This window comes from Microtus ochrogaster, linkage group LG3 (genome assembly GCF_000317375.1).
Source record: "Microtus ochrogaster isolate Prairie Vole_2 linkage group LG3, MicOch1.0, whole genome shotgun sequence".
NCBI classification, from domain to species: domain Eukaryota; kingdom Metazoa; phylum Chordata; class Mammalia; order Rodentia; family Cricetidae; genus Microtus; species Microtus ochrogaster.
The window spans coordinates 2,562,358-2,579,981 of NC_022029.1; the positions used below are offsets into that span (position 1 = coordinate 2,562,358).

The following is a 17,624-nucleotide window of genomic DNA, read 5'->3' on the forward strand; positions in this document are numbered from 1 at the left end:
TGTGCAAGTGCCACTTGATTTCCCTCGCCGCATAAATCGTTTAAAAACTATTCCGTGTGGAAAGTCTCATCTGCTGCTCTCACTGGGTGAATTCACTTAGTGGGAATTAATTAGCCATCATATTTGAAGCATTCTCCAAGTGGTGGAATAAAGGAAGGTGAGAAGAATGGTTAGCCACCATCAGAGTGCAAGCTGTAGTCTGCGTCTGCACCTCATGGCCTGTTTGACAAAGAAGTGAAATAAATCTCAATGTTTTAAGCATTCAGAGAAAAAAAAGTGGCTTATTGGAAATTTACGGGGTAACAAGTACACATCAGATTAACTGTTCTGTGATCTGACTTTGTGACATAAGAGTATGTACATTTAAAAAATATTTAGAATTATTCTGTTATTGTGAAGGTTTTTTTTTTTTTTTTGAACTTCTTATGAAACTTCATGCCGGACAGTTCATCTCTAGTTTCCCAGCTGGTCCCTAAAATAATGACATGTGTAGGTTGTACAAAGCAAAGCTGATTCATGACCAGGTCCGAGTGTGGAGTTGCAGCCAACCTAGGAGAAGCTGTGTCCTACACTTGGTGTGGAGTCCCCTGTGCCTGTTCTTGTGCAGTCACCTCTCTGAGGTGCAGACAGCACGGCCCTTCCCTAGTTGCCGTGAGTGTAGATCACGTCACAGCTCACAGTGACCTCTCAGTGTCGCTGAAAACCTAAGAACTCCTGATTACACTGAATGAGCAGGTTCTTTTGCCAGGGACCTAATTTTTGGGCGTACAGCTCAGGTTCAGATCATTTTTAAAGTTAGTCAAGTCACTGGACTTAGGCTTGGCAATCACCTTTTACCCTAAGCCCCTAAAAGACTAATGAAGCAAAGTCTGTGGAGAGCGCGGTGATCGGTGAAATGTGGGAAACACTCAATTAGCACAGTGCTGACCATCAGCCTCAAGTGTCTTTAACGTGCTTCACAGGTTGAAAAAGGCAAGCATCACCTTTGAGCACATGTTTGAGGAAGTGCCAATCGTAATTAAAAACTCCCATCTGATCAATGTCCTGATGTGGGAGCTTGAGAAGAAGTCAGCCGTAGCGGACAAGCACGAATTGCTCAGTCTTGCTAGCAGGTAAGTGACCCTTCCTAAGGAAAGTCCCCCACCTTGCAAACAATTCTTTTATGTAGATGGTCTTTGTGAAACAAGGAGAAATTACTGCAGAACGCTTGGAGGTTACTAAGATAGGTACTCAAAATTCTTCTCCCTTAAACTATAGGTGTATGCCACCATACCTGGCTAAGGTATATTTTCTTAAGCAATCAGTTTGTAGCAGAACTTCAGTTGTTTGTCAGATTTGTAGTTATCATTCAATAGGAACTTGTTAGGAAAATGAAAAGCTTTGAAATTATGAGAGGAACAAAGGACAGGAAACCAGCATTTTCTGTGTTCGTTTTACTAGATGGGCATTCTAAATCAGTCTTTGTAGAGCACAGGCCTTGGGCTTTTCACACATGGAAAGCCATTCTCTTTCCTTCTTTTAGACAGTAAACTAGGAGTGAGCATCCTATATTAAGGATAATAAGCATGAACTGATGCTTTAGGGAGAGCCAGCTTCACACTGTCATGGTTCACATCTGTTTAAGTTATCTATTTTCAGTTCTTTGTTTCCTTGGCAATAAAAGACAGAACTGTGTTATAGAAGCTCCTCGCAGGAACTCCCTATTTCCTTATACTGGCTAAACCAATACTAAAAAGATTGCCTCAGAAAATTGCTCCTGGTGATGGATCTGATTTTCTGTGAATGGTATCTGAAATTGGTATGAAATATTAATTGCGGGTGCCTATACACTGTCTTTTTGAGTATGTTTCTAAAGACCACTGTTATGGTATATGTGTTGCTGTATCTTTGATGGTAGTCTTTTACTGTGATTGCATATACCATATACTTTTTAGCACATGGCTTAAGTTGAAAGACATCAATGGAAAGTAAGATTTAGGAATTTGGGAGGGTGGTTTTTGTTTTCTTCCTCCTCCTTCATATGAGTGTGTACGTGTGTGTGTGCGCGTGCACGTGTGCTCAGGTGCTGGGGGGGGGAGTCAGAGCTGTCAGATCCCCCTGGAACTTGAGACACAGTTGGTTATGATACACCCTACATGGGTGCTGGGAACTGAACTTGATTTCTTTCCAAAAAAGCACATAGTCTTAACCAGTGAGCTACCTCTCCAGCCCCAGCAAGGCCTATTTTAATTTTTGCATTGCTGAAGTGAGTGTAGCTATTCTCTAGGATTAATCGCTTCTCTGCATTACCAGCATCTCTCCTGCTCTCTGTTTAATCTTCCACCCCCACTCCACCCAACAACCCCCCACCCCCCACCTAAGAGTGTGTCTTGCTTAACAACCAGTCATGTGAATAGTGTTTCTCATACTTGACATAGTTCTGGTCTTTCACTGTTGAAATGTTTGCCCCTAGGCAGTTCTACCCTGCCCCCAACTTCTATGCCTTCACTGAGTTGAGGGGCTCCAAGTGTCCATCTTCTGCTTAGATTTTTATTTCATATCATTCCTAGTTTACTGTCATTGCCAGGCCTTCTCTGTTGCAGAAAGAATAACCTTGACTTCATGCTATTATTCTCCAACATTTCACCCTTTCCTTGTTTTGTGTTTAAATTTCTTGATAGGGTTTTCTGTCACTGTCTTTATCTCCTTATTTCCCACTGTCCCCATATTACAATGTATGTTGTTGGAACTTGTGGTGGTTTAAATGTAATTGTCCCCCATAGTCTCTGTGAGGAGCTGTGACTTTGTTGAAGTAGGTGTGGTCTTGTTGGGGCGAGTGTGTGATGGTAGGGTGGGAGGACTTTGAGGTTTCCTATTCTCAGGGTACCACCCAGTATCTCAGTTGACTTCCTGTTGCCTGAAAGATGTAGCGCTCTCAGCTCTAGCACATCTGCCTGCATGCTATCACATGATGATCATGGACTGAACTTCTGAAACTGTAAGAAGACATCCCAATTAAATGTTTTCTTTATAAGAGTTGCCCTGGTCATGGTGTCTCTTCATAGCAAGGAAAATCCTAAGACAGAGCTCTCATCAAAGTTTTAAAAATTTGTTTGTCCCTGGATACTGTCCATCACTTGACACCGAGTACTGTTGGCTAATTCTTTATGGAACTCTTCCTTTGGGATCCACTGATTCAGTAAGGGTTGCTTTTTATACACAGTGAACTCCCTTGCTCACCCCTCCATGTTAGTGCTGTTCTGGATCTGTCTTCCCTGCCATGTACCTTGAGGGGTGACTTCACCTTACTGCCATCAACTTTTTCTACTTCATTATCTTTCCTTGACTTATTTTGGTCTTAAAACTTACTGTTTTTTTCTCATTTGTTTTAATTTTTTCTTACTTTTAATTCCGTTTTCAAAATCGTTATCTTGCTGTGTGCAGACAGGATGCTCATATTGCTCCTTTGAAGTCTTTGCCGGGTTCTTTTGTCTTTGGATGGGAGCCCAAGATTACAAAGGTCTGGTGCGTGTGCTGCCCGCCTCTGCACTGCCCTAATGCTCATGTCCCCTGTTCTCAGTGGGTCTCCTTCCATGCACCTCCTCTTTCTCATGGAGTCCCAGCACACTGCTTTTGCCCAGTACCTGCAGTATGCTTTTCCACTCTCTTGCCTGCCTGCCACCATCACGAAAAACCCAAAATGTCGTTGTCAGATCATCTGGGAGGGTCTGACTTTATCCCACCGAACCATCTTTCCTAAGCATCTGTTGTGCATCTGTTACAGCTCTTAACCGCATTTCTGTGCTTATCTCTTTACCTTCTCGGCACAACGTGCAGAGTGCAGCAGTGTCTCACAGATTTATCCTTATTGTCTAAGGGAGTGACTGGCAGTGAAAGTGTTGAAAGACTGAGTGTGAGATGCAGTATTGTTAAATTAATCCTGAAGTTATTTGGGAAGCAATGTGACTAATCAGTGGTTCTGGACATTTGGTTAGCTACCAGGAAAAAAAATCACTCTCATTCCTCATCTTGCACCATATGCCCAAACACTTGAGTCTGGGTGGATTAAACCCAAACTATTAAGAAATTAGAAAACAGCAACAAATACCCAATTCTCAGAGAAGAAATACTTTTCAAGTTAAAAATTTCAATGAAATACTATAAATGTGAATTAAGTATTAGTATTAAAGTAGCACTTGAATCCAGCAAAACACCAGCAGTAAGGAGATAAGGGCAGGAAGATGGGGAAGTCAAGTTGATTCAAGGTAAACCTCATTGACAAGTATGAGGCCAGCTTGGTCTCCGTGAAACACTGCGGGGAGAAAAGACAAGGGGAGAGGAGGGAAAGAAGATGGAAAGAGATTAGGCAGGTGGAGTTACTGAGTCAAAGTTGTCTAAGAACTGCTTGACTGGAATTAAAAAGTAGATTTATTCACCCACACACATCTCATTCTGTTATAATACCATTTAAGAAAGAACCCAAACTTTCTAATTTTCTGGTTACAGATGGAATCCATAATTTGGTTAGATTTGCTTTGATTTGGTCCCAAGCTTCCCAGCCTGTTTCTTCTTGAACCAGTTGGCTGTTCAGACCAGGAAGCTGAGCCACCAGCACCCCGCTCCTCTGTCATACCCCATGTGTAAAGCGGCAGTTGTGCTCACTGGGCGTGGGCAGGCTAAGGGCATTTTCCCCTGGGATGGCCCATCACTAGTTGTGGTTCTATTTTATGTTTTGGTGTTTAAAGACGTAGTTTCTCTATGTAGCCCTAGCTGTCCAGGAACTCACAGAGATCTACGTGACTCTGCCTCCAAGTGCTGGGATTAAAGGTGTGGACCACCACAGCTGGCTCACATTTCCTATTTTTAACATAGACACTATTTCATAATGCTAACCATTTTAAAAGAAGCAGTCTTCATTAGTCTTTAATTGGCCAGGATGCTTTTACACTGTAGTCGAAAGATTCATTCCCACAAACCACGTGAGCAGGCCGGAAGGGAGGTTTGATGCCTCTGGGCTTCTTGGGTGGTTGTTGCTTTTAAATTAAATGGATTTTATTTTATTTTTATTTTTGGTTTTTCGAGACAGGGTTTCTCTGTGGCTTTGGAGCCTGTCCTGGAACTAGCTCTGTAGACCAGGCTGGTCTCGAACTCACAGAGATCCGCCTGCCTCTGCCTCCCGAGTGCTGGGATTAAAGGCATAAATTAAATGGATTTTAAGATGCCTATTTCTTGCCTGTCTTCGGGCCTTCTCACTTGTACTTAATCTTTTCTCTGGAACATTTTTTTTTGGCATAGTTTAGGCCTAATCCTCTGTTTTCAGGCTGCCATCTCCTCAGAGATACTCTGACATACTATCTAAAGGGTCTCCTCAGCTCTCCAGTTACAGGTCCAGTGAAGATGGAGACTGTGTGTGTCTGATGCCTTGCTGTCTCCCTCTTTCCTGTGACTGAGACTACCATGTAATAAACGTTAGCAAATGTCTGTCTGTCTGCAGCAGGCGAATGGAGCACTGGTTGTCAGGCTGCTGCTGCTGGAGTGTGTCTGTCCGTTGTCCAGGCTTCCTTGTGGCAGCAGATGTTTGCAGGCAGCAGTGGTGTGTATTGTGGTCATTCTGTCGATCACTAGCGTACCTCTACAAGAAGTTAGGAACTGAACTGCATTGGAAGTTTCTGGAAAGAAAAGTATAAAAGACTACGTACCAGAATTCTAGGAATGGTGAGAGACAGAGCTTCGTGCAGTGCGGAGCAAAGGCTGGAGTTGTGTTTGGAGCCTGCTAGACAAGAACTACAATCGGAGGAGCTTTACTTGTTCATGTGTTCTTTTCTGGTGACTGCTGATTTAAAGTTCCTGGACAAGAGGGGAAGGTTTTAAGGGAAAACGTTCAGGAGTACAGAGTTTAAATTAAACTTGGACTTTTAAAAATGCCCATTGTAGATGTCTCACTCGCTATGCTGTACCTGGTCCTTATCCCCATGCTCTGACAGGAAGAAACAGAGCTAAGGCAGACACTCCTGGTGACTGGGGAACTTAGTACAGACTCTCACTATCGGCTGCCTCTGTTTCTACATAAGTATGGGCTCGTGCCTTTAACAAAAGGCAGGTTCGGTTAACATCTCAGAAGTGTTCAGAAAGGAAATAGCCTGAAGACTACATGCCAATGCACCTTGTTTTTCAGCAATCATTTGGGGAAGAATCTCCAGTTGCTGATGGACCGGGTGGATGAAATGAGCCAGGACATAATCAAGTACAACACGTACATGAGGAACACGAGTAAGCAGCAGCAGCAGAAACATCAGGTGGGTGTGGTTTTCAGGAGACTCCAGTAGTCATCCATCTTTAGGTGCAAATGCTGCAGGCGTCTCTTTCAGAATTGTTGGGAAAGCGCTGGCTGCTAGCCTGATGACTCTATCGTGTTTAAAAAATATTCTTTTATACTCTTAGTTATTTATGCCTTATACTTAAAATACCTGACTTACAGAGAGCAGGCTGTTTGGCTGAGAGTGTAATGCCAAGGTTATGCAAATAGGTGATACATTATTGAGAAAACCAGAGGCAGAAGAAGGCCGCAGAGTCACAGCTCATTTCTTCCCTAACTGTAATTGGTTTGGTAGTGGCTCATTGCAGCATACTTAGCAATCTTCAGTTCATTTAAAAACTGAGCAATTGTGATTAAGAGCAAGCAATTTTGATAGGAAATAATAGACCAACTGCTGTGAAATAGATAGTATAGTCCAGATAAAAACCCTAGGATTACCCGAATATTCTCATATGCACATACACAGTCTTTTGTGCATATAATTTTTCTTTATTCGTGTAACCTGATGGCCACAGGACTTTCATGGTGTCTTGTGTTACTGTTTTTATTACTGTAGTGTTCTTAGCCTTTGATTCATAGATAAGTTGACTCTAGAATGTTTATCTGTTAAAATGGTGTTTAAATATGACCACTTTGCTAAAATGTCTTATATACTAGGTGTTGTTAAACACACTATGCTAAGCACAGCTAAGTATTTCTGACAGTGTTATATTTTAAAAAAATCTTAGCATCAGTTCACATATATAGTGAATTTAAAAATACATGGTTTTGCCACATTTGAATGGAGAAGACGTGTGTGTGCGCTCATTTGTGTGCACAAGGTCTTTGTTTTCTTGATTAAGAAAAATGAATAATTTTCCCTTTGATTTTAGTACCAGCAGCGTCGCCAGCAGGAGAATATGCAGCGCCAGAGTCGAGGGGAGCCCCCACTCCCTGAGGAAGACCTCTCCAAACTCTTCAAGCCCCACCAGGCCCCTCCCAGGATGGATTCGCTGCTCATTGCAGGTATTACTGACTGCGGGGGCACATGTGGCTTCTTGTCTTCTTTAGAGATCAGTACATAATAAAAAATTCCCAAACAGTCATAAAAACTAGTGTTTTATAAATAGTAAGAATTGAATTTGTGTCTAGCACCTGTAGTTTCTGTGGCTGAGAACTTATAACCCTTTTGTGTCTTAGATCCTTCCACGGTTTCCCTCAGTATATGTGTATCTAAACACTTCTGAGCTGGCATTGCAAGCTTTCTAAAATAGATTTTATGTGTCGTATCGTAAATGGAAACCTAGACAAAGGTTTATACCCTCATAATGCAAAAGACCATGTGATTCAAGCCCTTTTCATCTCTTCCCATGGTGAACTGAAAAGGAGTTTGGAGTGTGAAGAAAATCCTGCCTTTTCTTTGACTATGGCAATGCAAAGTGGAGCCTTCTTTGTGGGTATTTGGTTTTGGCATCTCCCTTCTGTGGGTGGATTTGTTTTGTTTGAGGTATGGTCTCACTGTGTAGTCTGGCTGGCCTCCGAAGTGCTGGGATTAGGGAATGTACCACCACTCTCCGGCAGCATGGTTGATTTTAAAATATAGCACCAATGCTCTTACTTGGCTATAATATTCCTACAGAAATTGTAAGTGTGATTCTTCAGTCAGCTAGTGTCTTTGGGAACTGCATTAGAGTTAAAACATAAAAACTTATCTTCCACAATTTACTAATTGAGAGGGTGAAAATTCATTGAGACTACATGGTTTCTGTGAGCACCATGGTGAAGGGGTCTGTGTGGTAGGAGGACTCCTTGTGCTTATGTTAATTCATGGTCTTCCTTGTGTATCTGTAACTTGTACTGTAACCTGGCTCCAGGTCAAAGCGAGATGATGGCCCATAGTCCATAATCTGTAGTCTTAGCTGAATGATATGGCTGTCCCAGCTCCTTCAGGAACAGGACTTTTGAGTTCTTTCATTCTAACTTCTTGTGACATCCAGGCTCAGGATTATGTATTCTCATTGGAAGTTCAGTCACCTATCATCAGTACAGTTGGACTGCAGTTTTAAATTTGTCAAAAAGGTTGTTTTTTTTTTTTTAAATAAATATTCTGCGGTTTTTAGATAAGAGGAACTGAGACATAGATCTTCCTTTAGGTCAAGTTCAAGTGGTTAAGTCATGTGTAGGTATGCTAGTTTTTTGATATCAAAGCTCCCCTGACAACCTTCAAGAGGGCTGGGACCTGGCTCAGTTGTAACCTAAGGATAGCACTCCTATAGGTCATTCCAAGCAAGGTGGCCATTCACATGTGGGCCTGGTGAAACCTGATAAGCTTCAGGTTTTCGTTATTTTTGTTACTCCCCTGTCCTCTGAGGAGAGCCTGTGCTGCTTTCTCAGTTATCTTAACGTAATGTCGGTCCGCTCTGAATACTTAGTTGTTGATGGACAACGAATACATTGGGGCTGGTGGCTGATGATTATTAGAAAGGTACCATTTTTCATCGTTCTTTAGGGCACCGAGAGTGGAGGATAGATTCTTTGGCAAAGATATTCTTCATCTCCTGTGGAAAAGTATCACTGGGTTTATTTTTTCTTTATGGAATTCTTGATTTTGATTTAAAACAATACAGGTGATTGTTGTAGGAGGTTAATGAACAAAGAAACTTCCTTGGCCTTTTGATAGGGCAAAACTTAGGTAGGCGGGGAAATCAGAACTGGGGGCTGGGAGAAAAAAAGCAGAGTCAGGGAGACGCCATGGATCCTCCGCCTGAGACGCGGGTTAGAATCTTGCCAGTAAGCCACAGCCATGTGGCAATACACAGATTAATAAAAATGGGTTAAATTAAGAAGTAAAAAATAGCCAATAAAAAACTAGAGCTGGGGCTGGAAAGATGGCTCAGAGGTTAAAAAGCACTGATTGTTCTTCCAGAGGTCCTGAGTTCAATTCCCAGCAACCACATGGTGGCTCACAACCATCTGTAATGAAATCTGGTTCCCTCTTCTGGCCTGCAGGCACACATGCCGACAGAACACTGTAAACAAAATAAATAAATCTTTAAAAAAAAAAACAAAAACAAAAAACCTGGAGCTAATGGGCCAAGCAGTTTCTGTGTGATTATTTCAGGTATAAGCTAGCCAGGCAGTTGGGACAAACAAGTGGGTCCCCTCCCTACAACAGGTCATTTTGGTTTCAAGATTCTAGGAAAATTTTGTAGTTTGTTGAATATTAATTGTGATCTGTTTTTCTCAAATACGCAGGCCAGATCAACACTTACTGCCAGAACATTAAAGAGTTCACTGCCCAAAACTTAGGCAAGCTCTTCATGGCTCAGGCTCTTCAAGAATACAATAACTAAGAAGAGAAAGTTTGCAGAAAAGAAGTTGAGTGGAAAACTGTTGAGACTCCACCAGAGTGACTCTTGGAAAACTATATTTCTGTACTGCAGAGTGGAGAGGGGTTCTTTAATCTCACTGCTGCAATGTTTTTCTAACCAGTAATAAAACCTTGATTGTGCACTTGCCTGCGTATTATATTTTGTTTTGATGTCTTTATTTCCAGAAAGATGAAAGAAGTCTTGACTAGAGGCTATACAAGCTCAGTCTTCAGGCGTTCAGCTCACATTCAGTGCATGCTCCTGTGGCATCACAGCTGTCCGTCTGTCTATCATGTTACCCTTCTTCCTCTTCTCTTCCCACACATCACCCTTTCTGGGCAACTGGGCCTTCTTTTTGTCCTCTGCTCTGGAGGTCTGTGGGCACTTCGTGTACTTGCAGAGGTGTTCTTCCTTTTCTTCAGGTGATGCACACCTGTTTCCCAACTCACAGACCACTGAGCAGAGGGATTTTAAACAGTCACTTTGTCAGATGATCATAGAAATTCATCTTTTGTATATTTTTTAGGACTCCATATTTATCTTCCTATACTACAAATATAGCTGGAAAAGATTCATAGAGAGAGTAGGCAGAGTCAGGGAGAAGCCATGTAGCCACTGTAGGAGACAGATGCCAGACAGAACCTTACTGGTAGGACACAATCATGTGATACATAGATTAATAGAAATGGGTTAATTTAAGATATAAGAGCTAGCTAGAAATATACATAAGCTAATAGGTCAAGCACTGTTGGATTTTAGTATAGTTTCAGTTTGATTATTTCAGGTCTGGGTGGCTGGGAAACAAGCAGCCTCCACCTACAGTGATGGACATGGATGAGCATCATTGATTTCAAATCTTTTGGGTAGCGTCCAGAAGACCATTATATCCCTTAATGTAAATGTTTGAAAGATGTTCCATTTTTTGAAGCTTAGAAATTGAAATGTGATTGATAATTAATTGGCTTTAATATGATTTCTCATTTCCTACCTTCTAAAACGTTACTACATTGTTCACATTGTGGTTTTGTGATCTTAGAAAACTTGTGTGAACTTCATTTGCTGGCACTGAACTCTGGCACACCGATAATCAAATGTTACAAATTGTGTATTCTAGTTGTAAGTCCTGTCTTTTTATAGTAAACAATTCTCAACCAACTTAATGTAATAAACCATAGCCCATTTCCTTTTCCTTTTCACTGAACATCTTTTCCCCTGTGAAAGGTCTAATTTTTTCTGATCCTTTTTGTTTTCCTGTAACAAATATTTTAAGCATGTACTATGTGTCAATTACTTATTCTGTTGAAAGAAAATGAGAACACAGATTCTGTCCCTGAGCTTGGTACAGGAGCCAGTAGAGCTTCTTGTAAAAGTCCCAGAAGAGGAAGATGGGTAGGTGGCCTTGGTACCTTGGCAAGTGCTTCAGGCTGCCTTCTTGCTGGAGCTGTACAAAAGGGATGTTGTGCATAAACCTTAATTGTGATTTCAGGGATATGTTCATGGACACAAGGATAATAATGTTCAGGAGCTTTTATCTTCAGTTTGGAAATTGTCTTAATTTCTGTTCTGTTGTGACAAGACACCATCATCAAGGCAACATACAAAAAGCTTTTAATTGGGCATTTTCTTACAGTTTCAGATTAGTCCCTGATGGGAAGTGAGACAGGGAGGCTCGGCGCTGGAGCAGTAGCTGAGAGCTTACGTCTTTTTTTTTTTTTTTTTTTTTTGAGATAGTTTCTCTTGTGTATATTTTGGAGCCTGTCCTGGAACTTGCTCTGTAGACCAGCTGGCCTCGAACTCACAGACTCACCTGCCTCTGCCTCCCAAATACTGGGATTAAAGGCATACACCGCCTGACTGAGAGCTTACATCTTACGTGCAAGATAGAGATGGGGGAGGGAGGGTGGGTCTGATGTGAACTTTGAGACCTCAAGGGCCATCCCCAATGACACACTTCCTCCAATAAGCCATACCTCTTGATTCTTCTAAAAGGTCCACCACTTGGAGCCAAACATTCAAATACATAAACCTTTGGGGGCCGTTCTTACTCAGACCAGCACAGAGAGTTTGGGCCATTCCAAAGAGTCTGATGTATCCCAGATAGTTACTTCTGAGTGCCTTAGTCAATCCTGGCCCTCAGATGCGTTGTCAAATAAGTCTTGGCTTCAGCTGTCTTATGATCAGCTCTTCACAATACGGGCGAGTATATGGGATTACATGCTGAAGTCTTTTTGCATTTCTTATAAATTAGCCATTTTTGTTTTTGTTTTTCAGAACAGTTTTTCTGTGTAGTCCTGGCTGTCCTGGAACTCAGAGATCCACCTACCTCTGCCTCCTAAGAGCCGGGATTAAAGGCGTGCGTCACCACCACCCAGCGCCATTATCTTTTCTGTCTCTTTTTTGTCTCTTCGGATTAATGGCCAGAAGTCTGTCAAAGATGGAATAGGTCCAGCCTTATTAAAGCAGTAACCACTACCTGGTGCATCCCTACAGTTAAGGGATGAAGGACAAAGAGCTCAACATGTCTTACTCTAAAAGTCATTCCCTGGTTTTCAGATACATGAGTTTATGTTCATTCCCCAACCCCAAAAGAATCCTAATTCCCAAGGAGGTTCTGTAAAGCATAGATAAGTTCCTCTTTTGGCTCATGGGTTACAGTATTTACATTGAACACTCTAGTACAGCCGCTTCAATCATGCAGAATGGGCCATTTCCAAATGTCCTAATTTAAAGGTGACTGTAGGAGAAAAACACTGCTTCCGGCATTTCTGTCACCCTCAGAACACAAGCTCGGGAGGCGCTGTATTTCTTTCAGTAATATTTGGCTCAGACTTCACAGCACAGTCATTTCTATCATCTTCCACCTTCCCTTGAGGGCACTGGGGCAAGGATTTGTTTAACCTTCAGTTGGGCTTACTGTCTGGCAGTAAGTGACCCTTGCCATCTCTTCTCAGATTCTCAGACAGCATCTTACTAATGTAAATTGGAAAGAATTCTTACTTTGTCAAACAACCCTGGGTCATCTTTCCTCACCTTTGTTTATCTTGTCATTTGGCTCTCTCTGGCCCAACTCATTCCTAATTTCAACCTGCCTGTAATGTTTCGGTTTTTTGATTGTTGCCCTTCTCCAGGTAGAGATTTTAAAATTACGTGCACATGTGTGCATACACACACACACACACACACACCTTTTAAAAATAGCCACAAAGATTTTAATTTGTTCCTTAATCTAACCATGCATCTTAGAATGTCATAATTTCCCGTCGGGCAAGCAAGTGTCCCAATAACCTCGTCGGTGTTACAATGGTGCGGCTCCCATTATTACTAATGAAAGGTCTTCATGTGCATTAAGGGGAAACTGGGCCTCTAATGAGATACAGAGGAGAATCGCAGCTGATGATGACTTCCACTTCTAGCCCACTGCACTGTAGCAGAAGTGCGCTCTCGGAAGGCAATGGGCCAAGGAAATACAACATGCATGTGCTGCCTACATAAAATATCTTTTCTGATGGGAGGGTTGCTTTGGCTTGTAGTTTGTGATGCTTCATCCATCCTGAGGGGAGTTTTCTGGAGGTAGAAGAGCCAAGTTTGGAGAAGAACGTAGAGACAGATGACATCATAGGCGAGATAGCTTCAGGTGCCGTTCCCTTTGAATTGTATTCCTTTACAATGGCCAGAGTTCTTGTTCATCTATTTTCTCCTGTTCAGATACATCGGGAAGCAAATGTCCTCAGTCCGGAGAATACTGAGGGACTGCGATGTCAGCCCTAAGGGTGATGGAACTAGACTTCAAGCAGACTCTGACAAGCCCACCTCAGATTGCTGCCCCGAGACTGGGCTCTGGAAGTGACAGGTGCTGTCTCTCTAACAGTTGGCTTTCTGTTTCCCTTCTGACGCTGTCCTTGCATCTGTGTCCTTGGGTTTTACAAAAGGTTTTGAATCTTCTTAGTAAGTTTCCACTCCACCAACTGAGTTGGTGTCTTTCAACATCCTTATTGTTGTCCCAAGGCTTATTTGCTGTTAGGTAGTCTCCAACAGTTTGGGGAAGATACCGTCTTAAGAGTGAATGTGATAATCAAACAAGATAATCAGGTTGGGAGACCTGGTCCAGTCCTGGTCAGCACTGACACCCATTCAGAGGCAAAAATGGGTCCCTAGGACTCTGGTGAGGGTCCTGAAACATCCTAGGTCCCCAGCCCTCTCAGATGAACCTGTGCCACAGCAGTTCACAAAGCCCAAGTGTTGTCTCTTACGTGATAGGCTGTTCTATTCGCGTTTCCTTCTGATGCCCCCGGGAGTAGGGATGCAAATACTGCATACTCAGAGAGGAACAAGAACTTAGATAGGGTATAAAACTCCGTCGTCGTCTCCCCATCACCTTGACTGCTCCAGCTGGGACGTGAATGGGAGAGGTGAGCTGTGACTGCTTTGCCGGAGACTGGCAGTAAAAACAGGTGGCAGGGGGTTCTAAATTTGGTCTGAGATGAAAACATTTCAAGCAAAACAGAATTCAGCTATATTCTCTTGACAGCAAAGTATTTCTTCAGAGATGCAGATGTCAGTTTTAGTGAAGTACAAATCAGTTTTGGGAAGAAAACGTGAGGGTGTTTGTGTGTGTTTAAGAGCAGTTGCTTCTCGGGGTGGGGGTGGGGGGCTCAGGGTAGCCGGAAGCCCTTTTGCCCTTGCTCCTAAGCTTAAGGTGATTCTGCGGAGACCCTTCCCTAACACAGAGGAGAGAAACCGGCATGATTTGTTAGCAATAAAGACATTTGCACTCGTGACGTCCCTGTCATCCTCTTCATGTCTCTGTGAATTCACAAATGCACAGCGATTCAGAACTCATCCAGGGTAGAAGAAGGAGAAAAGGAAGGTGTCAATGTTGCATGCTAATGAAGCCCTGATGTGGCAAGTCTCAGATGTCAATCTTCTGTCTGGTATTGATGGACTGGAGCAGTTTGGGGGGCTCTGCCGTGAAGTGCTTAGAGGCTGACAAGGCAACTCCTGCCTGAGTACTGACTATAAAATCGCTAGCACTAAGTCATTACTCTCAACTGAAGCGCACTTGGAAAAACGTTATCTTCTTCCTTCTGATTCTTTTAGGTGCTACCGACTAGCACTGAGGGAGAAAACCCCACTGGCCAACCAGCAATAAGAAATCAGAGAGTAACTTGCCTGTCAGCTCAGCATCCCAGTCTCTTGTCGCTTATCAGACTTGCTTCCCTAGGCAGATCATCGGCGTGGGCAGAAAGTATAACTTCAGACTTAGACTTTCAGGAATCGTGTCGTCTTCAGACCCGTGCCATGCTTAGAGCACTTTGGGAGCGCAAGCAGCGAACACGTGGATCAGACCCAGATCAGTGCTGGGGGTGGCAGGGATGCTGAAGGGGCTTGCCAAAGGTAGTGGCTCTCAAAGCACTGCCGCCATGAGCATCGCCTGCAAGCCTGTGAGGGCAGTGAGTTCTCTGGCCTCAGCCCAGATTCATTGGATCAGGAGGGTCCAATGAATTGGGGGTTGCGGCTGGGGGCCCTGGCCAACCTCCTTGTGGCTGATGGACTTTGCCCTGGAATCTGGCTAGGTCGCTTCCTGGGAAGGTTTTTCTGTTCTTTTTTGTTGTTGTTGTTGTTGTTCGTTTATTTTTTGTTTTTTTTTATCAAGTCTGAAATAAGCCCATAAGGTCTAGAAATCCTCACCTCCCCCATCTTTAAGTTGCCAGGTGATATGAAGAAGACTTTCCGTAATAACTTAGGGCCTCACTGGAACCTCTACAGGTTGAAAAGGACGACTATGCTGGGCCTCGAAGGAGGAGGGCTGGCAAGAGAAGGGGGCTGGGAGGGTCTGGAATCCTGAGAGCCTTCCAGCTGTAAGGCAGTAGCCGGGTGTCACTGTATGGTCTATATTGGCAGTGTAGCACTCAAGACAAAAAAAGGACACCATGTGACGTTTTACAACCCTGCAGTGAGGAAATTCCTCCAGAGACCTCGGCTGTGTTCTGGGATCTGTTTTGAAGTATAGCATGGGGTGGGGAAAAAAGGGAGAGCAAATCTGTTCCCTCCCCTCATTCTTGGCTCCCCAAAATTAGGGTCAAGAAGTCAGATACAAAGTGGAAAAAAAGATTAGAAAATGTGGAAGAGTTTTGTAGTAAAAGCACACAAAAGGTAGTTGATGAACACGGCCTTGCACTTCACACTGAGAGGGCCCCTGATGTGGCTCAGAGGGTAAAGGAGATTGCTGCCAAGCCTGACAGCCTGAGTTTGATCCATGCAACTCCCATGGTGGAAGGAGAGACCTGACACCTGCTTGCATATACCAAAGTCAGTCTGTCTGTCTGTCTGTCTGTCTGTCTGTCTGTCTGTCTCTCTCTCTCTCTCTCTCTCTCTGTCTGTAATAAAAATTCTTTTTAAAAGAAAAAAAAGACATGTTCATGTTGACCAAAAATATATATAGATATATATGTGTGTGTGTATATATATACATATATATATACTTAGTTTTGATATTGGATTTTCTTTTTTTGTATCTGAAGTATCTCCAAAATACTGGAGTCTTCTGAGGATTTCTTATGTAGGTACTATCAATAGAGTATTGTTCCAAGACCAAAACCTGCATAGCTTATGGCTGTGAAACAGCCTTCCCTCCCTGCCCAGGTGCAGGAAATGGACTTACCACCTCTTTACCAGTGTCCCTCTCTCCTCCATTCCAACTTCTTTTGCGGTGCTTTCTGATACCAATCTTTCTTTGAAAGAGCAGAAAGGAGTTTAGATTTAATTTGCTACAGCTTGCGTTTAGGGGTCTGGGAAGTTGAGAAGTAACTGCAAGAGAACGGTAGCAGCTGCCTAGCCAGTCGTTTCAAAATGTGGCAATAAAATCTTCATCCCCAGACTCGCTATTTTTGTGTGCGGATGTCTGTCATGGGTTGTGACGAATTCTGAACCTGCTTACCAAGTGAATGTTTTCCGAAGGTCAGCGGAGAATGCTTGTGACGGTCAAGACCTTATTCCTAAAGAAAGTGCTATAATCAGGGCCCGGCTAAACTTTACATATATAAAAATTGTTCTTCCCTTTGAAAAGGAGAGGCAGGGATGCTAATTATCTACCAGGTTGTTTAACTGACTTGTACTGGAAGGCAGCCCCAGTTTTCTGTACCGCTGCTGGAAAAAAAGCCTGCAAACGATTCGGCACATAAATTCAAAGGACACGGACTTAGAGGAAGAAGGGCCATTCTGATGGAAGATACCGTGTATTTGCATCACACGTTTGAGGTGTTGGGATGGGTAAAGAAAAGTAACATCCCTCAGCACACTAGGCTAGAGCTTCATTATCCCTGTAAATGGAGTTAGCCCCTAGCAGTAGCATGGACAACATAGGCTATTGCGGTGAGAATGGGGTTTCATTTGCTTGTGGAGTGAGGCACCGTGTGCCTTTAATTGGGCATGCCCCAGCCTATTTGCATGGGTCTTCAGGGAGGCAGGGGATGGCTGGAGCCCTGGAGCTTGGTGACAGCCCCTCAGTGCTATGGATTGTCTGATGGGGAGGAGGGAGGGAGGGGGCGTTCTTTTTTTTTTTTTTTTTTTTTTTTTTGCTTTTTCGAGACAGGGTTTCTCTGTGGCTTTGGAGCCTGTCCTGGAACTAGCTCTGTAGACCAGGCTGGTCTCGAACTCACAGAGATCCACCGGCCTCTGCCTCCCGAGTGCTGGGATTAAAGGCGTGCGCCACCATCGCCCGGCTGGGAGGGGGCGTTCTTAAGCAGTTCTGGAAAACAGGGGCTGCTTTTGTTCACTATGTCTGAGCGCTACTTTGTGGGGATAGGTAGGTGGGAACTTTCCTGGCCAGACACATTTTAAGCAGTAGTAGTAGATGACAGTGATCTTTAAAATGAGCAGGATTCCTTCCATACAATGAAGTGTGACCTATCAAAAGGGACCACATAATAAGGTGGATGGCCCTAGACAAGTGATTCTCAACCTGTGGGCCACGACTCCAC

General features: G+C 43.3%; 1 protein-coding gene across 1 annotated transcript in view; it reads left to right on the forward strand.

Moving 5' to 3' along the window:
- The window catches only part of Eif3h (eukaryotic translation initiation factor 3 subunit H), a 75,719-nt gene extending 65,915 nt beyond the window's left edge, over positions 1 to 9,804 (forward strand). Inside the window, exons 5-8 of the mRNA XM_005360533.3 lie at positions 963 to 1,112; positions 6,155 to 6,275; positions 7,168 to 7,300; positions 9,530 to 9,804. Of these exons, the coding sequence (XP_005360590.1) occupies positions 963 to 1,112; positions 6,155 to 6,275; positions 7,168 to 7,300; positions 9,530 to 9,627 (502 nt within the window). The 3' untranslated portion in view covers positions 9,628 to 9,804. The remainder of the gene's footprint in view (positions 1 to 962; positions 1,113 to 6,154; positions 6,276 to 7,167; positions 7,301 to 9,529) is intronic.
- The last annotated feature ends 7,820 nt before the right edge of the window (positions 9,805 to 17,624 follow it).